We start from the raw sequence: 24,015 nt of genomic DNA on the forward strand, positions 1-24,015 counted from the left end.
TGTCCGTGTAGATTTATCTTCCTACCTAAACGAAATGCGAAGTTGGCCGGTGTTTGACCGCGAAGCAGGCTGGTTATTGTTAAGGTTGCTCTCGAAATATGATAGTGGGTTTCGTTCGCATCAGCGTGGTGTATCCTTGTCAACGAGAGAAATACAAAAGTATCTTTCAGATTATAAATATTGTCAAGAAATATAATTTTTGCGGAAAAATACGGCAAGTTTCTTGCGAAATAATAGTTAACAAAGAATAATAATAGAAAGAGAGAGAGAGAGAGAGAGAAAGGGAAGATAAAATAAACATAAAATAACGTTTAATAAATGATAACGATAATAATTACGAGTATATTATTATAATATGATATACATTTTTTAATTATTATTAAAGTACTAATACTCTCAAGTACTAGTTCCTCAAAGAGGGAGGAATAATAATCTTAATATTTTGCACGAGATTTAGCTTCTTCCATTACTAGTTTCTGAATGACGTATCGCTTGATGATTATCGACGCACATTCGTTTCCTTAGAAAGAATCTTAGCAAGACTACGCTTTGCAAATCACGAAGGAGGATCCTATGCAAAGCGGCCAACCGGTTCCGTGAGTCCCAAATCGACGCGAAGAAGGACCCCGGGTCCTCTTTGTCGACCCTTCTCTCAGATTCTGTCAATGTGACAACGTGCTGTACCGTCGCAGCATGCGGCATCGCATTTTACACCCCGCTGATCCCCATTTGCTGAACTACGACGCACTTTAGAGGACATCTCTACCGCTCCTTTAACGCGAAAGAAATTCGCTTCTACGCAAGAAGCGGTGACGCACACCGATATAACGTTTTTTCGTCGTGCAATGACGTTTCCATGCCAGTTGTGCTTATAAAATGCTAATATCAAAAACTTTAAATTTTTAATTTTTTATAACACAACATATATTTTTTTTTTAACATAGTATGTCTTTTTATTCTTAATTGTGCAATTTGAAATATTAGTAAATAAGGAGAGATATTTAAATATTTGTATTTATATTTAATAATTAACTTAAAACGCTAAAGCCAAACATTCTCACAGTATTTTCACAAGGGTCAACACTTTTGAGCGGCTGAAAATTACTGAATGAATGTAAGAATTTCAATTGCTTTTACGATCGCTAACGCACGGCACTCATTAGACAAATGTTTATGCAATGAAAGATCGTAAATGCGGGGCACAACGTTGCCGTATATCACTGAACAAAGGTTGAGTTGTCGAGTAACGGGGACGAATTGCGAGAAATATTTCAGCGGCCAACACGGATAGAGATCATTACGTAATATAGGAGTGGTACCAGCCGTATATGTGCAAAACTGTGAAAATCAGCGTTAATATTATCCTAATTTGGCGAGCGCAAATCGCGAAACGAAATGGAATGTCGATTAGCACAATATATAATTTACACATAGTTGTGACAAGCAACATATTCATACATTCTCCTTTCCTTTCTATGAATAATTCGCGCTTGTCAAGAATGACAAATAAATGCATACTTTCCTTGAACGAGGAAAGAATTGACTAACATAGAATTGTAATAAGATTGTAATAAGCACAGCTTAATATCAGGAAACATTAATAAACATTAAAACAACTACAGAAAGTTGATTTAACTTGCAATGAATACATTTATTTCATTTGTTTATTGTTCATTTATATTTGTGAGATGCCTAATTCAGTACCAGGATATGATACTGAAGATATTCTTTGAACTCCGTTTCAGATGCACTACATGACTTTTCCGGATTAAATTCCAGCGCGTGATTCATTGACGATTTCGACGCTTGCATAATAATGGAAATAAACTATGTTCGAGGAACATGTAGTTTCACAATATTTGCATATAGTGCTTGTCTATGCTCTGCCCACCGAGCAGAAATTATCTTTGGCGCCAGGCCGCCACTAGATATGATATGCGAAAACAATGACATATTTGCAGGACCGTGACCCACTCCAATGGTATGCTACTCGATTTATCGCATTTGATTGACGATAGATGTACGACGATGTTGCTTGTACGATCAATAAACTCGCTTAAGAATTCGATTTGTTACAATAAACTATCTGAATGGAACAAGTACGTTCTCGGAAGAATGCACGTGGGATGTTATGACGTAAACCGATGAAAATTTTATTCTAAGAAACAATTAATTATTTTGATTAGTTATTGACTGAATAAGATTGAGTCAATGAATAGAATAAAATTACGAATTCATCTCTTCTGTAACGCGTTGCGTTTTCGCAAAGAAAAAATGTAATATATTAAAGTTCTTATTTGTGCTGCTCTTCATTATTTCCGTTTTTACGTTTGCTGCTCGGAAAGAGTGAAGTTTTATTTCGCGATGTCGCAATATATACTTTCGTTCCCGATTATATCGGATAAAATCGGGGATAAGAAGTTGCGAGCCTGTTTCCTCTCTGTTTAACTTCCGCGTTGATGTTCTTTTCCTCGAAATGAATAAAAAATTTAATATCGTTGTTCCGAAGAGCTATCCCCGATTAGTAATTGTTGGGCAATGACTCGTCGGTATATTTATATTGCGGAATTTCAGACGGAAATACAAGCTTTACCTGACCATGCCTACGCGAAAAACACTACGTCACGACCGATCGGGAAAGAATATTTTTCGGATGCATACACTTGACCTGAATCCATGAACAATCACACATTTTGGGATTGTGGGACACGGACGCGATACGCTTTTACGAAAATGTCCTTCGACTTCGATCTGTCGCAAAAAGCTCCTGACACTTTTTACGTCTCAGCCCCACTTCAGGCTTCTTCTAATGCTTGACCCACTTTGATCCTGACGTCAAAATCGATACATAAATTTTGTCTCGAATCTTAATTTGACCACGGCCGAGCGGACTGAAAGATTGATCCGGAATTCATTTGATATTGAAACATTTAAGCGTCCAAAATATTGAAATATTTTATTACTAAAACATCGAAGTCGTTAAAAATTGGTAATGTACGATCGTTATATTGAAGTATTAATTATTAATTCCGTATATTTTTTTTTTACTTTTATATATTGGTAAGACTTTGATTGAGAGTTATATTGAAAAAAAAATTGACATGCATGACTTGAGATTCGGAGATTTTATGGCATGCATTGGAGACAAAGTTGCATCCAGAGATAAAAATAATATCGGACAGAGAAGGATTAGTTTAATTGGAACTTTGCCATTTATACTGCGCGTTTAATCCGCTCGGGAAGCGTGCAAACTGGATCGATTGGGAGTTACAAAAAGTGAATATCAGCCGATATTTCGAAATCGAACGATGGCATCGTCCTGACGTGCGACGTTCCACATTAATCAACGGTCCGTGAGGATGTTTTTAATCCGAAAAAAATGGGCACCGCGCACACACGGTAACGAGCAACGAGCTGTCGAACAAACTGTCTCACCGCGACATGGGCCATTTAATTAATGTTTACCCTGCGAAGATCGATAAAAGCCCACGGCTAGTAACTAAAACTACCGATTGCAACGAGATCAATATCGGCATTGCGCATGTTATCATATTTGCATACGTCGCCGTAATCACATTTTCATATATACGTCCCTGTTTTTTATAAAGGAACATCGCTGATCTAACGAAACGTGAGAGAATAAAAATACTCTCTATTCTATTCAGCGAATGTAATTGAGAGAAGAGAGAGAGTTATGAAGTAAATATTTAAATTAAACTATATATGATTAAGATTGTTACGAGAGATTGAAGTTTCGCGCCCCTTTCGTCTCTTTGCGGCGTTAATAACTTCCAACATACACCTCTCCTTACTCATTTCGCTTGTACCCTTCACGAGGCCACGCGACGAGGATCTATCATACTAGAGATAAGTCTTGTATGCAACTTTGCGGTAGGTCGTTGCTTTTAACTTCCAGCTATGTTCTTCATAAAGGCGGCACGTAGGTGTGTCGCTTGCACGCGAGATAAAAGCCCTTCCTCGTGCTTGCCACTGTAGGCTGTACCTTCTAACTGTTGTTGCACGGCCAATCGGTTTCCGCACCGAAAACCACTCGAATTTAGAAACTCTCCAATTAGCCTGTTAATTGCTTCGCTCCAGCAGCCCAGCGGCTACAGCGACTCCCTTAATGATTTCCAACTCGCCATTTTAAGCAGTTACTAAAGCCCACTCAAATCGGTACCGGTACTTTGACGAGTTCATATTTTGATGATATAAAGACGGGTAAACAATCTGAACGATTATTTTGTAATAATAGAAATGTGAGAATCGATGCAAGTTACATTTGATCGTGTTTGTAACGTGTGGGAAATTGAATTTATATTTTGATATTGCGAGATATAAATAATGAAACATTTGAAACTTTTTGACATTTAAATCCGTCAATTTTGCGTATTAAAATGCGAGCTATTAATGTACACATGTCATTTTCACTTGTTCTCACGAATAGCATCGATTCTGCGCATTATTATTCGCCGTCCAGCCGTCACAGTATGTGTGTGTGCTCGCGCGCGCGCGCGCAGAAGGAATATTTTTAACGTTTATACAGATACTTTATCTCATTATAATTCGCCCACGCGTCCGCAGAGTGCGGCTGCGTTAGTTGCCGTAACGATCTCCTCGGCAGTGAAGGCGAACTCCTCTTCCTCATCCGCTTCCTCGTCGTCTTGTTCTCCGTGTTCGCTCGCATCCTCCTCGTTCTCGCGAATTTTTATATTCGCTCTTTGGATTACATTTCTGCCGTATATTTCTCGTTTGCTATTTTTTTCCATACGAGCACCGCATAAACACCCACTTATTTTTGTCACGATTATGCGTCTTTCCTCCGCGCATTGAAATTTCTATCCTGAAAGAGAGACGAATTGTTTATCCTCGAACTTATTTGTTTGTTTATAATAATTATTTACTCTCATGGCTCTTATCGATAATCTCTTCTAAATCTCTAAAATGTAATAACTTGTACGAATTTCGTTATTAATGGAATTAACATTATTATATATGTTTGTAAAGCGCGACCGAGCATCCTAAGCATCCTTTTCATGCAACTTGAGTTCCGAATGCAATTGGTGGGCACTTAAGAGCGAGACGGTTCATTTGCATGTCTATAAGTGGCATACGTGAATATGTACATGAATACATACATGAACGCGTAGCTACTTACGTAAATTCGTGTCGTCGACCTCGCGTGACTTCTCGTAGCTCAGTTTTATCCTTTTTTTTTCTCTCTTCAACGAGCATCACAATAATGCCATGTCGTCGCGTTGCACTCAGAATGCACTCATTGAGTGAACGAGCCAATTGCTGTGGTAAATGTTTAAATGTATGCAGGTATCCAAATTTGAAGCATTTAAAAACTTTGGATCTTACTGCATATAATTCAGAAGAGAAAATGTTTCAATGACGAAAAAAAATAGCAGCGGTTTCTATTATATATACACAGTTGAAAAATTTGGCTTAAATTTTACATATATCGCAAGTCCCAAACGGTGCACATAAATTTTTGTATTAATTTAACATAATATGGGTATGTTAAATATGTGGTGATACTTTGTTGATATTTCAACACAAAATGAATGCAAACTTTATAGTAATTTGAAATAAATTTTATGTAAAATTAACACATTTTTAATGATAAAATTTAAAAAATATTAACTTAAAAATGAATTTTGAAAAATTGTTATTGACAGTCTGTGTGTGTAGTCACTCTTATTTATATTATATTATATATATTTATATTATAGAATAAAATCAACATTTTTTTCTGTAAATTTTAATAAATCTTGTCACTAATAATATGGAACATATTAAAATATGTGCACTATGTGTATTATTTTCACACTGTTTTTAGTTGTTTTAATAATTTAACATTTGAGTTCAATTAACACAATAGCAATTTGTTAAATTAACACATAAATATGTTAAATATTTAACACAAAAATTTTAACCGGCATAATTTTTAATAAGAAAACATAAATTTTCAAACTGTAGGTTTTCAAACTGTACGTTGAAATGCGCAATACATTTGATACATGAAATACAACGGCCTGCGCGCGACTAATAGCGCTTTAAGAGTCGTAGATTAATCGAAGAGCGAACTAAAAGGTGCATCGCGATTCAACTATCGGCGCGCCGCAGGTGAGATACTCCGACTTGGAGGCGGAAAATAAAGACGTTGGCCGTTCATTCGCGAGGAGGCTACCCGCTGGTAAGGGAATCGATAAATCCGCCGCGACGATATCGATACTGATGGTTACCCATGTTTTATCGCCCTGCGGATACGCGATCGCGCCCAGTTCTCGATTATGAATTCCCGTCCTACTCGTCTCAGCGGGGCGACCGACTTTCCAGGATGCGCCTCTTATCGTTCCAGAGATTTTTCTGTGATCACAGAACCTCGTTTATATTCTCCACGCCTTTTCTCCCAACTTGATCAATATTTCGCGAATATTACGTCGATTTGTGTAAATGTTTCTATATTAGTAAGTCTCTAACCAACGAAAAATTTATCTTGTTTACTTGCGTATATCATTTTTAATGCTAATTTATAATTTTGTAATCTCTTTCAGAAATCGAAGCGCAAGAGGCTTGCAAATGGTTGAGAGCTGCTGGATTTCCACAATACGCGCAAATGTACGAAGGTGAGTGTCCTTTTCGATAAAATCAGTCGATAGAATAATGAACATTTCCAACTCGCTATCTGAGATGCGTTGATCCAATGGAAATCCTCTTAAATTGCTCTGAGATTGGTACACTAAATAGAGTTACCATACAAACTGAAAGGAAACAATTTTAGATGAAATCTAAATCAATTGGAAAGCCCGAGGACTCGGATGTCCTGTAGATAATGAAAGTTTAAGTGGGATATGGGGATAAGATGACCTTTCAAAGTTCCTAATTTACTTCCTCGAATGAGATAAACTGCCCCTAAACCCTCGAAAAATTCTAAGTTATCTCGCCCGAAACTATGCAGCAGCTATAACAATATCGCCGCAAATAAATCCTGGTGAACGACGCGTTACCCTGATTATATATGAGATTATTATCGATTCAATTTTCACGACCTTTTCCAAGTGTTGTTCGGGGCCATGTGTATTGCCTCGCGTGGGCGCTTCGTTTTGTCTCGAGGCGATCGCACGCGTCGAAACGCGTGTTCTTGAAAAGGGTTGGTCGGAAAAAAGCGGCGTCATCTTTCAAAACCTTTTTCGAGAAGGAAAATTAGAGAGTCGCGTACGATAATAAATTTACAAGCGACAGTGACGCTCAATCTAAATTTTACAGAACGATGATCGTTAAAAAAAAATAATAAAACATACAGGATAAAAAAAATACAAGCTAATTCTGGAAATTTTACAAACAACGCAACGAGATAAATTCAACATTTAATAAGACTGTTGCAAATCAAATCGATAAGTATTTTGGGGATAATTAAGTTGTTCAGCCAGATTTACATTGTTGATGCAACTACTGTCGCAAAATAGTTATTCATACTTTGCAAGATAAAGATATGACGGGAAGGAGGAAGGACGTGACGAGCGACACGTGGGCAGATCTTGGTGCGCGCGCAAAAGGGAGTAAATTATTAAGGGGGCAGCGCTTGTGAGATGCGCCTAGACATGTTAATACGTCTCATAATGCGGGCCCTTTGTCGCGGCGCCTACCAACAATGCGTTCGTTATTGCGGTACCGGTATATTGTTGCCGCCGCATTTGCGCCAGCGGTGCCCTCTTCTTCTTCTACCATGCCATTAGCGAGCTATTGTTTCACGCTTGCAGTTTACGTAAGGACAGGGAGTGGGAGAGAAGCTGGCGAGAAAAGGCTTTTGATGCCTTAGACTGGCGGTCAGAGTCAATTTTTGTCCGGATCAACTCTCTGATCTTTCTTCTGGTTTGACAGACGCAGTGTTTTTCGTTGTTTTTTTTTCGGGAATATAGGTAGACGTAATAGGAGACATTACACGCACTGTTTCGCTCCCGGGGTCCATAGGGCCTCGATTATCTTGACACTAAAGACCTTATAGAATTTTCAAAAGTTTGAAATCCGACACTCTTTAGACCCCTTGGCTCTTTCTCCTAAATAAACTTTACTTATGCGCTATAATTAATTATATCGCGACAGCTCCGTGGAAAAGTGCGACAATCTTGAATTGCCGAGAAGAAAAATTGCGTAAAGAAAAAGGAATTCCATTCTCATCAAACTGTCGCGTATATTTAGCAGCAAATAAAGTATCTCTCGGAGATTTAATGATTTCATTCCGTCGGCCAGAGAAATATATATATATCTTGGTGACATAAATCTCACCTTACATTATAACGTCTTGCCATAGGAGGTGAGATCCGCATAGATGTAAATCAGTGCGACTATGGGCGAAGTGAAAAATTACGCGGGCCATTAATCACCGTCCGGCGGCGTCCAGATGAATATTATTCCCGCATTAGCTCTTGAAATTGAAGAAAGACCTGGAATTACTCGCCGCGTCAAGGTCGTTAATGACTGTTGAACACGAGGTATTAGTATTTTCCCTGTGCATACACATGGCTTAGTGCCTCGCAAAACGTTCTCTTGGCAAATCCGAATGACTTCGTTCAACCTGTTACGAGTCGTCGTACGTATCTGTGAAGAATATGAACCAAATACTTTCCGGCGCGATTTTACATCAAACACGCTCATAATCTAAGAATTTTTATTTTTTGATTCCTAAGATTTGTGTCTCGCGCGTGTCGTCAAATCTCGATTACTTTATTACTATTTGATGAAATCAGAAAATCACATAAAATTTATTTAAAACTTTGCATTCTGGAAATCTATAAAGTTTCCTATGCATAAATTGCGCTGATTATGTATTAATTATCGATTTAATCGATAAGCGTGTTTGAGATAATTATTATTATACTATGTATTTTTTTTTTTAATATAATTGACGCATATTAATGTATATTCTTTTAATAATTTTGATTTGACTGAATAAAAATTGGTCTATTCTATATATATAAATTATTAGTAATACAATATACAATTTTATGAAATACATATAATAAGAAAAATGTGACAACGTATGTTATATGTAAAATTTAGACAGAAAGAGATAGTACAACTAAGCGGAAGACGAGATTTTACGTAATCGTGTTTTATTATTTAAAATGCGACTAGAGCGGAATTTTTCGATTCGTTAATAGCTCGGTGTTATATATAACTGCAATTTGCAAGTTTAATAAGTCAGCTTCATTATAACTGTAAATTTATGTGCCTCCGATCACGCCATTGGTACGCAGTCGAACGAGATACCCGCACGTTTCTCGCAACCATCAAGAATTGACATGGCAGTGCGCCTCGTTCGCGCATGCGAAGCGAAATATAAAATTCTCTGTATATTTTCCATACATATGCTATAATCTCTTTTATTTCCGTTATACCGTAAGAATAACATGACGATCACACAAAGCGCAACGACAGTTCTCATTTTCCATGTTGATTATCTCTCGCGAGGAAGTGCGTCATCGGTGCTGTCGCTCCTTTGGAAAATTATGAATGCTCGGGATTCTCTTCTTTTTATTATAGATACGAGAGAATATAATCGAAGAATTTTAGTAAATTAATATTGTCGAATTTCTATATTTTTTCCTCGACTTTACATTTACTTAAAATGTTATAAAATATATTTTTTATAAAGCGATGTTATTAGGAAATAGCATAGATAATTCTAGCAATACAATGTATAATGAAATATACAATGAAAAAGTTTATCATGCACGGTTAACGTCAATCGCGAAAAGATTGTCGAGTCACGGCACTCCCATTTTCATTGTATCACCATAAATAGATTAAAGGGAGATTGGGACATTCTGTTTCATGACATCAATGAGCAAATGCAAACTGGTCCGACATATTCTATAACTATGTATCCGTGCAACGTATAATCCTGACGGAATTTTTTTATGTCAGGATATACACGGCGTCGCGTTAACACCTAAATTTTTTTTCTTTTAATCGGTGAATCTATTCTGACAATTCTTGATTTTGCGCGAAAAAGCTGTTCGCGTGACTTTCTAAATTTATTACGTGCTAAAATTTTATTTTGTATTATTATAGAACGTTCATGTCGTATAAATCAGCCGCTGAAGTTTCAAGAAAGAAAGCAATTTTATATCGTGCGAGATGTATCCGCCACATACGACAAGAGAGAAAAAGACACACTATTTATTATTCCACAGAAACCCGCTTACACACAAAGAGCCGCCGCCTGGATTCTCGGAAGAGAAAGTTCCAAGAAAACTTTAGATTCAAAACATCTCTTAATTTTATCACGACTTTTTCTAGATAAAACAGATTTTTTTTCTATTTCGCACGATCCTTTCGAGATTAAATATTATAAAACAGTGCAAATTCATTGATTCTTTTGCACACACATACAAAAAATATATATAATTTTAAACATTGTCATATAAAAAGATTCATTACCATTTTTTTGCAAGTCTTAATCAGTTTCGCGAGTGGCGAACGGTTTATACGTTCGAGTTTTACTATCTCTTCCGCAAGTAGAACGATTCTACATGCGCGAATAGAATTTCTCACAGCTGGCATAGAAACGAGGATTTGCGAAACGATCCCGCTTTGAGCGTTACGCGCACGCGACACAATTGATAGCGGATCGTTAACGGGATAAAGGCGTCCTGAAAAAATCCACGCGTTGCCTCTCAATTGAGACATGAATCGATCGTTACAATTCGATTCTAAGAGATTCTTCGGATGTGCCATATCGGCATTGCGCCAACGGTTGCCGGTGATCAGGTGGTCGTCTGTTTCGTTTGTCAGCTGAATTTATAGCGAAAGAGAAAGAGAAAGAGAGAGTGAGAAAGAAAAAGAGAGAAAGAGACGTGGAGAGAAAAAGCGTTCTCGCGTGCCAAAATAATTTCAATTGAGCGCGAACTAAAATTGCACGGGCGTCGGCAGTCACGATTCACGAAATCGCGGGATGTCGGAAGCACGTGCTGCTCTTTCTGTATTCTTTCCGAGCCGGCTTGGCGCGACGCCAGACGACATCGGGTCGCTTCTCTCGTTGCGCCTCTTTGTCTTCTCTCCGCGTCGTCTTTCTTTCTTTCTCAGCTGTCCACCAAGATGGGAACATAATCGTCTCGAGCTCCGTGACAGACAGGACCGACTATTCGTCTCTCTACCCGGAATCCGCCACAGCTGCGAATACAGCGATCTCTTTAGATCGCCGTGACTTAATTAGTCGGCGCGAATAGAGCATTTCGAGGAATCATCGGGCGTTCATTGATCGTTTTATTTCGAGATGCTTGTAATTGCGCGTCGAATCGAGGAAAATGCCGTCTGGGGAAATTGCGGCATCTCCCTAGATAATTTTCTACGAGATAACGGACAATCTTTCCGAGTAATTCTCCGCTCGTAACTTGAAAATCGGATTCGCGTCACAATGAAAATTAATGTGTATTTAATATCGTACGTGTGAGTAATGATAATACCTTTCAAATTATTGTGAATTAATGATCGTAGATGTCAGTATGGGATATTTCGAGAAGGACGCGAGCCATAAATAGTTTGTTCAGCGTTTCGTTTTATAGTAATTCACTTAGCGGAGGGATTTTTTCCACGCGCCTCGTATTCACGTTACCAATTAAGGACAGCATGAAATATTAACTCTCCTCGAGCTAGTACCGAGAGAAGCATTTATATATCTGCGAAACATCGCGAAGGCTGATTGCTATGCACGGTTGATCTTCGGCCTGGCTCGGCTCGGCTCCACGGATCCTCCTCGGGGTGCAAGCCCGCTTGGAAGGTCGCGCGAATGGTTCCCATAAGGCCTTGGCGAACGTGACATCGGCACTGGAAATATACCGCCCCAGAGAAATAATGGCTGTTTACGAGATTCCAGTCGTGGGAATATCGACGGAAACTGGAGCGACAGATAGTGATAGCTTCGAGCACGAGTAAAATCGCTTTCGATGCATATTTCATGCCTGAACTTATTACAGATTGCATGTCAGAATAGTTAGATATGAAAAATTCCGGCATGAAAATATATTAATGATAATTTTGGGAGATTTGTGAAAAGAGAGAAAAATAGTGAGAGATTTTAAAAACACTGCATGGGTGACATATTCTCTTAATTTCTTTTTAAGAAAAAAAGATCTTACACATTGATATTATATTGGGTTGATGCAAAAGTTCGTCCCGTTTTTTTACTAAAAACAAAAAACGGGACTTTTGCATCAACCGTAATAGCACTTAGATTCAATACTAAAAAAAGTTATCTAAAGAAATAACCGTAAATGAGAATATACGTACGTGCATTAATAAGACCAAGTTACTCAGATCAATCACGGTTCGCGAGCTTGAACAGATCGCGACCATCGCTGACAACAAGTTGTGTCCGATTCAGTCGTTTAACGGGTGCCGAAGGACTCGTACTTTAGCCGGAAATAAAGCACAGTCGAACGCCCACGCTGCAATAATAATCGCGCAGGCGGAAATACGCGAGAGGATTCGACGAGGTGAAACCTTCACCCAGTTTCCTTGTACATGTCTTTAGCGCAAAATCGCGAGCAGATCGCAGGAACTAGGGCGCCTAGTTATGTCCGTAACAACGGCTTGGTTTAAATAATTTTCTCGCGTCTAGAGTCTCACACCTTCCGCTTTCATTTATTGTCCGTTACACTTATTGTTAGCACGGAAGTCGCATTCTAGACACAGTATTCGACGAATAAAAAATATATAAAAAAATATTTGACGCAAGAAATAATAACGAGGAGTAAAATTACTGATGCCCAAATAAAATAATACATCTTCTCACTTATTATTTATTGTAATATAGAAAAGCGATTTATATTATTTGACATCGTGTATAATTCTTCTAATTTTAAAATTTTAGAATGGAGATATATCTGTGTAGTACAAAATGCCTCGAAATATTTATTTATTTGATTTATTGTTAGATACATTTCGGAGATATTCGAATGTTAAAAAGTTAAAAAATCACACGTTGCTTTTTTCATCTAGACAGAAGATACATTTCTTTTAAACTTTGACTAATGATTTGAAAAATTCAATGATTTTGAGAAATGATAGATTACAAATGGCAAATTGGAATTGTTTTTCTGGACAAGTTTATCATTCTACTTATGTAAAAAATAAAGTACAAGATTGATATTTGATGGCAACAAACATATATGTCAAAGGAGGACTGAAAAAAACTACACCGCTAAAATTACGATAAGTTAAAATCTGAATTGCATGTTTGCCAAATAAAAAAAAAAATATCTTTATTAAATCTTAATAATTCTCGAGTTATTTCAAAAATAGAGTTCAATTCACAATGAAATAAAAGAATAAAAGATATAAAGATCGCATATCGTATCTTTCCTCAGATTTTAACATAATCGATTAAATAATTTTTGTTTAAAATATTGGATTTTATTTTAATAAAGAAAGAACAAACTGGCGGACTGACGTTTCTTTACCTCACGTAAAAATCATCGCTCGTCACAGCCGAGTATACGTCTACGTGACTCTTGTGGATCACGGGACGATCGATCACGCCTCGATCTATCTGGTCTCGATCCGCTCTCGCCATCCCCGCGTTTGGCCTCGTCGCGTATCTAATCGCCGACTTTTTGTCATTCGTGCAGCAGACGATGCTAATAAAAGATATCCCGACTGGTCCGCCATCGGCGGACGTGTGTTGTGGCACGCAGGGTGCTCCGTGCACAGCCAATTAGTCAAACGGCCGTTTCGTTCGAGATACGATATCTCGATAAACTGGCTCTGAGCAGTATTACGACATTGGAATTATTTCGTTATGTAATACTGACTTCTCGAATTTGTCGATACGTGCGTCTCCTGTCGATGACGAGCACGAGATGCAGTGCTCCATTGCAGAGCAAAGATTTCCGGAAACAAAGCAATTTCGTTGTCAAACTTACCCCTTTGGTTATTAAATTTATGTTAATCTCGATTAGCGTTGTATTAATTTCGATTAGCTGTCTGTTACATAAATTCACAAAGCCTCGTTAAAAAAACGAAAAGTTCCAGCAATATATATATCGTGTAGTGATGGGCGCAATTGTGAAATGAAAACTAATTTGAAATCTTAAAGAGAAATCCGTCTTGGGGAAATATCTATTTTTGATTCGGTCATTTCCAATGATTATAATATATGAGGTTGTCGTATATGTTATCATACCATATTATGTGCAACATGTTAAGTCAATGTACAGCTGACATATGTATACTGCAACATATAAATCGCTTTAATCACTACTCCAGTTACTTTCTATGGAATAATTCGTTACAATCTATTTCAAGAATTTAAATTTTGGAAATTCTGGAATAGTTGTGTTTTCAGATTTACGTTTCAAATATGTAGGATTTTCACTAACATGCAAATATTAAACATTACGTATTTCATATTTTAATCATTTGTAATTCAGTAGGAAAAATATAGTTTATATCTACGCAAATATTTTTATTTTATATTTCAAATACTATTTTTCCTTGACCTTTGATATTGTGCTATTATTATCGTGTATTAATTATTCTTCTGAGATATACCGCGATCCAGTGTTCGAACATATAAAGCAGAGGTTAATTTAATAAGGCAAGAACAGTTAATAATCCGTCGCCGGCAATAGGAACGTCCATCATAGTCCGCCGCCGCATGCGTTGCATCCGTAGCGAGATATGGATGTGCAGCGAGGAATGTACGATGTACCAATCGCTCGGCAATCGTTACAACTGGTTCGTAATGACAAACGATGTCGTTACGTCTATCTGATTACGCGGGGCATAAAGAATCGCTGCCGGACTGAAAAGCACCCGCAGTGAGAGGTGGGGGGCCTCAATGAGCGAGGCGATTACGAGAACGAATCGTGCTAGTCGGCCATGAAGAAGGGGGGCCTCTCTTCTGCAGTCGATACGAAGCGGCTGTGCGTGTCCGTTACTTCTCGACGTAAATAAATTCGACCGTGATTTACCAACGTGTACCGCCGGCCATTCCCGATGACTGAAGTATATGGGGTTATCGCGACGTGCAACGTGTTAAGCCGGTGCATATCTGACATATGTATACTGCAACGTACGAGCGATCATGGACGCTTCGATCTATGTATTTCCGGTAGAATAATAATTCGTTACAATCTATTATGAGAGTTTAAAACTTTTGAAATTTTTCAATGTTTATATCTTCGCAGACTTATGGTTTTACACGGAGACAATTTTACACAAGTACAAATTACATAAAAAATACATTCTCTTTTACAACATATTGTAAAGCTGGAATATAACATTAGGATATTTATTACGATAAAAATTGTTAATTATGCATTTGCCGTATTGTTTGTTAACGATTATGCATTTGTTTGCACATCAAATTTTTGAATAATTATTACAATACTCCTTTATAAAATATGATATGTATATTGAATAAAAATATCGCGTGATTTTATATATATATATATATATATATGTTCCACGATTACAAAAAAATTATATTGCAATTTTTAGTATAATATTTTGTTTCTGTAAGAATCATTTCAATTTTCTATATGCTTAAGCAAGCACATGATGATTGCGACGCTCATTAGCAGGATGGTCGTTAAATTGAGAGATCATTAATTCCGTAGTTTGTTTAGACAGACGCGTGTGCCTCGTTTAAATTTTTATAATTGCGTCGACATAACGATCGCGCGAACCGAATAATTTTCAAGATTAATTAGATAATGTCTTTTTCGACGCGCATTTCCATTACCTCGAAATCTCTCGTCTCGAAATATAGTTTCTTAAAATAAATTTTTTAGTCGACCAGGTTCGAGCTTCGATTGCTGAGTAAGCGGCGAATTTCTCGCGACACGATAAAGTTCCACGGTAGATTTCGCCCGATTAATCTACCGGAGGCGAGCTCCAAAGTATATACGAGCGAGAATTATGCAACCGAGCAGATTTCCGGCATCGAGAGAGAGAAAGGGGAACAGAATTCTCGAATCAAACGCCCGAATATTGCCCGCCCGGCGTCTATCTATTTCGGTGATGCTCGCTCGCGCGAGCATCTGCTCCTCGTTTCTTCGGCATCCCCGACGGTACGGCAGATAAATGCCCCGCGACTTCTTTCACCGTCGAACACACCCGGAAATACGATCGCGCGGTAACATAAATGCGACGCGCCTGGTAGATTTAATTCGGACGCAACTGGGTTATAACGTGTCGTTCCTCCCGCCGGCGATTCCGCGAAACAGCGCGTTATTTTACGATCACGTTCCTTCGACAAAACATCAAAGCTCCAGGCCCTCTTTCGCGTCACGCCACCGCGCTCGTATAAATCGGGACTCGCGGATTTCATCTCGAGAGGGTGGAAACTTGGACGGATTTATGTCCGCGTCGCGCGTCGAGAATGCCCGACAACCGTGTAATGATCTCATCATTGCGCACGTAACATTCTAAATCGGCTTTTTTTACGACGATACGAATGTACCAATGAAGCGATGATGAAACATTTGTAGAGTAAAGAACTTTTCTAATTTTTTTTTTTTTAACAATAGATGTAAAATTTTTTGAGTTTTCTCTAAAATTAAAAAATGAGTATAAAAGACACAGCGATGCAAAAGTTTAACAAAAGTGCCGCGAAAGTGCTAGATATCGCAATGCGAATTCTCTCACCATCAAGACAGCGGCGTGGATCTTGCTTTCTTTTTATTTAACTCCATAAATTCCCCTCTGATATTTGGTCAGTCGACGAAGCGCCACAACAAAATTTGCCCGTGTACTTTAATCGCCGCTTCCCACGGTATATCGCCGATTAAGCCGTCTCCGGAGAACGGGCTTGATCGCTCGCGAATAATTTCCTCAGGTTGCCCCCAACCTGTCTTCCCACCTTCTCCACACTTCCCCGCGTTACCTTTTTGCCTGCACGCGCCGGCGACAAAGTAATCTCGCCCGGGATAAATTATTCGACGGCCGGCGAAAATGTAAATTCGCCCCGGTGGGCGAGGGCGGCGATTTATACGCGACCGAGCCGGGATACTTTGCTGGTACTTAAGTGCCAAGCCAATCCCTTTTTCGCCCGACGCTCGCACGCTAATTTATGCGGCCGCAGACGCGCCGTCTCTCGCGAACGCCAATACTACTTGTCGCGATGTTCGCTCGCGGATGAGAGACGGAGAGTCGTAAATGTCCCGCGCCGAATTAAAGCTTTACGAGAGAAGCATATTGTCGTACAAACGATATTGTCCGAAGGAATTAAATCTCGGGGTAGCCAAATATAAAGTGTTCACAGTTAATTACACGCGTGTCGACATTGAATTTTTTTTTTTTTTTATGATTATTATTTTAGAACTCTACATATACAGACATTGCATCGGTAATAAAGAGGAGAAGCTCAATTTTAGAAATGAAATAAATTACATATTTAAGTTTCAATTTTTTCTATTGTGCGAGATTAAAGTGAATTATTTAAGCACATGAACATGTGAATATGACAATTTATCACATGAAACGTATCGTTTTTTTATCATTTTTATAATGAAATGAATAGATAGAAGCCAAGATAAATCTCGCAAGACAAGGTAAATGTTTCCTTTCATTTTTGATCCATTTTATTTTATACTCTTTATTTTCGACTTCTAATGTAATGATCCATTGAATTAACATTAGCGAGAATCGATTTTCTTATACGACTAGTGTTCTTTCAAGTAATTCCGCGTCATCGTCGTCGTTTTAATGTCGGGAGAAAAAGACGACTCTCTCTGTACTGAGGTTCGGTCGGTGCACCAGTTCTTTGCAACCGACCGTAAACTGAGTAACGTACCCTTGAAACTCTCGAGACTCACGTGACACCTCTAGACATTGTGAGCCCTGAAGACTACTTGGAAACGAACTCTGGTCTTGAAAATACTTGGCCTCGACTCGAGACGTGCCTGACGTCACGTGCGATTCGGAAGAGGCAGGACCTCGTACGGTACTTTATCCAAATACTTGACTCAATATCCGTTTAATCCTTTTCAACGTGAAAGTTTGTTTCTCGTTACAGTGAAAAAATATCTTTGTTAGCTCTCTCTAATACTCTTTCAATATTCAAATGTATAACTTTTTTTATGATATAAGTCAACGATAATATAAGTGATAAAATATAAAATAATAATATAACGCAAAATAATATTATTACATAATGTTATAACTTTCAAATATGGTTATTATTATTCAAATTAAATCGCGTATTATTATTAGGTGAAAATAAATAGCGAATCGTAGGCTATCTGCATTTATGCAAACGCGAGGTGCGCGTGTCTCGCGTTCGCCATGTACGTGCAACGGGGGTTTATTTCGAGCAATGACATTGAGAGCGCCGGTGAAAAATGAAAAAGCTCACGGTGTGTTAAATATACGGACAAGGACGAGGCTCTATATGAGAGAGCCGGGAGACGTCTTAGCGTGCGCGACCAGCCACACCTTCACATTTGTCGTAACGAAAATTACTACACGAACCGGATTATTAATGTAAACCACCCTCGGGAAACCTTCGCTCGTGCGAAGACCCCTCGCGGATTAAAGAACAGCAATGTAGGCAGCGGATTATCCGGTTGTTTTTTACTTATATCGCGTGTCACATTAATTTTAAAAAGCATAACAGGGCTTCTACTTTTCTCACTTTTATATAACGTGTTTATATTTGTATATTTATATATTACATGTTACATATTACAAATATTAAAAAAAGCAATCTCGCGTTTCTGCAACACAATATTTCTGAAAAGATATTTTAGATTTCATCTTTATCAATCTCTAATTATAGATATTATAGGGTACTGAGATAAATCATGTAAATTCGCAGCAGTCGCTGGTTCGCTTCTGCTATAATTTCACTCGCGCTCTTTAGGCTTAAATTCAATTTCGCGTACGTTGACCCGCATTTATATCCCTCCGCATTTAGAGATAGCATTGTGCACGCACAATCTTCGTAGGAAACAAATAATACTCGGAATCACGGGCAGCCGCATTCCGCGAGTATCACACACAAATGCGGATTATTAACCCGAGAAGAGTAAAGCCGAATAATTTCGTTGCCATACGAGACTGTGCAATTTTAACAATTAGACGACGCTGGATTACAGCGCGAGCGCCATTACGTCCCGTCGGAGACGTTTCGAGATTAAAATGAGCGTATAACTCATCCTGATCAAAGATTTCGTCTGACTCATCTCGACTCGTCTCGAGCTTAACACAGCTTAATTTCCCTTGGAACGCACACGCGCGACGGGACGGCGGGACACTTTACGCGTAAAGTCGGCTCTCGGTTTCTCTTTTTTTTTTTTTTTTTTTTTTACGTATATGCCCTTTCTCTCTATTTTTTCTCACGTGAGTGTAGCGTCGGGTAGATTAATCAACCGGGGCGTAATGGAACGCTCATGGTGATTAGAGCGTAACGATAACAACGGATGAAATTGCAGCGGACACCGGGAATATCCTGATTTCGCAGACGGGTTAGACGCACGTTGCTAATTACAGTAATTTACGTAGCGCGGAAGGTGATCTGATTACGCGAGCCGGATGGCTTACGTGTTCGGTCGCGACTAAATAGCGACGGTATCGATCTCTTTTTTTTTTTTTTCTTTTATTACGGATAGCCTGGAATATTGCCAAATCCGTAGATGGCTGATGCTAGAAGATCGCTGAAGACACAGGTATTTCCGCGCCCGGAATTCACACAGGGCACATCGCCGTGAAACTTCGATACGAATCCGCGAGACAACGACAAAGATAACCATCGGGAACGAGATAGCGCATCCCGGATATTTTGGTAGGCTCTCCGATTCTCTACCGGGAAGGATATAATTTACCGCGCGTATTTCGGGAAACCGTGAGTTAAACATGCACCTTCCGACGGTTATTTGAAGCGTCGTAGTGGTCGGTCTTGAGACTAGGAAGCTGATTTCGACGGATGGCTGTCAGCCTGCCTACGGCGATCCAATAACGTGATTACGTAAGGCGCATCTGTGTGCTCAAATCATCGTCTTGATAATGTTCTTAACTTAGACATTTCCCCGAAATAAATTTCGATGGTGATTCCAAGTATCTTAATTGATTTCAATCGATCAATTTTCGATCGATTAGAGTATATATAAAATATATAGGATGCGGAATATAAAGCCACTTTGTGCGTCATTAAAGTATTCAGGATCAATCATGTCGATTTTACAAGGCTGTCGAGTTAAAGTAAACTTCATAAAAATGAAGCTCGAATATGTATCTTTAATGCATAAAGCAGTTGCATTCGGAGAAATCATGTGGGATAAGTTTGCGCGAATACCACCACATGATCCGCGCTAACCGAGTGTTCGTTTTTGAACATTAACCTCAGTCCAAGAATCGTGAACAGAGATATCTATGCCGGATCCTAGTAGATTGACGTCCGGAGTCCTAATGGATCTGCGAATCCCGCGAATCGGCCATCTAAGGTTTTGGCGACGCGCCAGGAACAGATCCGCGGGATTCGTACGTAGATCACCGCCGAGAGAGCAAAGGGGTCTTTGACACATCTGTTGGGGGTGAGCCAACTCGGAGAGTGCGGTCGCCCGCGCTGTAACGTGCACCTGGATAAATCGGCGGCGCCTCCTCTTCTCGTCCAATTGTCTACCGCGGACAATGATCTGCAACGGCAAGCGCGAAATTACCGTTTTAATGGAATCTCGATGAACATCAGCTCTCGCGATGGAAGAAATCGCACAAAGGATCTGGACGCGGTGGTTAAATGCGTGCGCTTCCACGAATTCCCGACCTTTGTCGGTCGGTCGGATCTTCGTAGGTGGGCCGGGAAATTTGCAGGGGTGGATTTTTCGCAGCGACAGGACGAAACGTTGCGGCGTCTTTGAGCGCACGCGACTGACAAGATACGCGAGATGATTAACCTCGGCGAAATGTGAGCGGGATTGATGCTGCTACTGGACGATTTAATATTTAAAATGCAAAAATGTATCAAGAAATTTTTATTGGAAGGAAACAGTCTTATCTGTAGCGATACAAGAATTTAATTTCTGTTTCTTGAATATGTAAATTAAATTTTTGAACATGTATCTTCATTTGAAATTATGTATTTTTATATGTGAGAGAAAGAAATATTTTTTCCCAAGTTCAAATTTGAAAACTATCAAGATTAGATTTAAGACTCGAAAGGATACATACGCTTGCTTAATTTTTATTTAAATCGCTACTAAAACTATCGTGACGTGCGAAATAATACTTGCTGGCGGCGCATCTATTTTTCGATGTGTTCTCCAGTAATAGAATGAAAATTCCCGCTAAGCGCGGGCTTCCGAGATCTTTCTCTCTCTTTCTCTATATCTCTCTCTCTCTCTCTCTCTCTCTCTCTCTCTCTCCCGCATCTCCCGCACTGAGCATTTCGTTCCTCGGTATCTTTGCGCAGTAGAAAACGAAACGTAAACCCGCCGTTGCTCGCGAGTGGAAACGGACAGATGACACGAAGACACAGTTTCTCTACAGTGCACGAAAACGTCGGCTTCCACGAAGGCGCGCCTTCGTCGACGTTGGTGGGCCGTAAATAGTCTCGGGATGGATCTCCCGATAGATGAGAAGGGATATATGCACGAATGTTGTGCACGGAGTATCTCCTGTGACTGGCTTCTCTGACCGGCTCCGCGGCCTGACAAGGCGAGAAATTGACGCGAACGCGATCGGCGCCGCTTGTCCGCTTCGCGGATTGAATCCTGCCCATGCGTTTCCGCGTAATGAGCACGCGGAATATATTACGGAAAATTGTACGCGTCCTATAGGACCGAGTTAAGCCGAGTTTTGTCAGCAAATCCGCGGCGTATGACGCGTACCTTCACGCGCGCTCGTTTTGCTTTAATCGTAACAATGGACAATAGCGTCACGAGCGATTATTCAAATGGACGCTATTTATAATATACACGCCGAGAAGAGAGAAAAACAGAATTAACTTGTACAAAGTAAATCATAAATTCTTTCTCTGTAAACTATTATCAAAATCACAACCCACGATTCTTTGCGACGATAAAATTATACATTGCTTGAATAGTTAAAATGAGATATGACACTCCAGATTTTTTTTTTTTTTTGCGTAAAAATTCACAATTTATAGGATACACTGCGCGTTATATCTGATATAATTTATGCTTGCTTTCGTACGTTTTCAAAGTTCTCTGTTACGAGAGAAAGAGAAATATCAAATGATGACGGTGAAGAGAATTCTTTTTCGAAACCCCGTGTGACCCAGTAAACGTTTTGGAGAAACAACGACGGTCTCTGATAGCTTTCTCGGTACAAGGGATTGTTCTTTGCGTTTGTTTTCCGCAAGCGTTTGCGAGGGAAAGACGGAGCGAAAAGTAGACGTGTATTTTGGGCGATCGTAAGAGCGCGTTCAGGCTTGTCACCCCTTTTAGCTTTCGACGCTAGGGGGATTTTCCTGCTTTTGCTTTGTACTTAGAGATGCATTGCGTTATTTATACGTCATTCGCATCTTATTCTAAAGATTACAGTTTATTGATAATTGTGCTGCGTGAGATATTTTTCGTTTGATGTAAGAGTAAGAATTTTACCATCGACCTAACAGTACTTTTAATTTAATTGAAATTCTTATAGATTCTTAAGATTAACGAAAAGTTATAGTTGCATCATGTGTTTATTATGAATTAAACAAAATTTTTTAATTTACATTTTTTCTTTCTTATTTGTTTTTAAAGCTCTCTCAGTATTACAAGTCTTGCTGCAAGAAGATGAATATTAAAATTACAATGAAAATATATCGAGTAAATTTATATTGAAATTAATTAACAAAAAGGAGACATAGGAGTGACAATAAACGTCATCGGAGATGCAATACGGCGACATCGGTCGTCCACCCGACTTGAGTATCCGTCTTATTCTCGTGAGGAAGGCGCACTACCCAGAGCGAAGTCGAGTACACACACATATACACACAGGGCATGCATTCGTGAAATGCATCGGTTGCATCTCTCCTCGTGGCCCTCTTCCCCTTCTCGTACAAACACTCCGTGCCTCTCACCATGTACATAGTTCTCCACGTGTATTTGTATGCTCGATTCTGCCCCTCTTCTGGGACCAGCTGCCCCTCGACTCCCTTTCTCTCTTTCTCTTTCTCTCTCTCTCTCTCTCTTGCCATCGGCCTCTTCCCTCTCTCGGTAAGTCGGTAGAGTTGTTCTTCGTATGCCGAGCCTCTCTTCTATACCGCTGCTGCCCGTCGACGATCGCTAGTTGAGAGCCGACCGGCGAAAGAGTCACTACGTTAGCTCCGAATCGGTCGCTCGTTCACGAGTCGCTCTCGTCCTTCGCTCCGAATCGTACGCACGCGAGTCTCATTCATAACTCGAAGCGCGCTAACAGGACGAAGCTCTTCGGCATAAATATTCCCGCGCCGCTTAGGCGGAAGACAGTGGCCCGATCAGCGTCCGCATCGAACAAATGATCGAGTGCGAGTGCAGTGATCTCATCTAGAGAACGCTATTTTTTTAGACAGTGATCTTTGAGAGAAACTCTGATATCACGAGGAGACGATAAAGGTGAAGAAATTGTGAGAGCGTGCGAGTGTTATGACATTTTCAAGGGATGATTCATAAGTGACGATTGATAAGTCGAATGGATGATCGATTATTTTCAGTCAATCATGATGAATTGGACACTCGAATGAGATATAAACTTAATAAAATAAATACAGAGCACACAATGTCGGGATTGTGTGGGTGCGCTTGTTTCCGTCACGCGCATGACGGGTGTCGATGACCGAAGGCCGCCAGCTGGAGTCACGATCGATAAAGTTTGACGCGACGCAGAAATATTGACGGCGCGAATCCGTCAATTTATCATCCGAACACGTGCGTAAATAGTCAATAACATTTTGTTTTATTACTCTCAATTGTGTTCTCCGTTTTGCAATTTTACAATTGCGAATTCTGATTCACCGTGAGATCTTAACTTCGAAAAGAGAAAGGAAAAAAATTCTCCGCGATAACAATCGATCTC

At 39.4% G+C, this 24,015-nt stretch overlaps 1 protein-coding gene across 2 annotated transcripts in view; it reads left to right on the plus strand.

Annotated features, from left to right (window-relative positions):
• Positions 1–24,015, plus strand: part of LOC115233699 — a 213,366-nt gene that overhangs the window by 154,830 nt on the left and 34,521 nt on the right. For both annotated transcript variants that reach the window (XM_029804263.1, XM_029804264.1), the window contains one exon: positions 6,564–6,635. In XM_029804263.1, coding sequence (XP_029660123.1) covers positions 6,564–6,635 — 72 coding nt within the window. The remainder of the gene's footprint in view (positions 1–6,563; positions 6,636–24,015) is intronic.

The sequence above is a fragment of the Formica exsecta genome, unplaced genomic scaffold (genome assembly GCF_003651465.1).
Source record: "Formica exsecta isolate Colony F162 unplaced genomic scaffold, ASM365146v1 scaffold182, whole genome shotgun sequence".
NCBI classification, from domain to species: Eukaryota; Metazoa; Arthropoda; class Insecta; order Hymenoptera; family Formicidae; genus Formica; species Formica exsecta.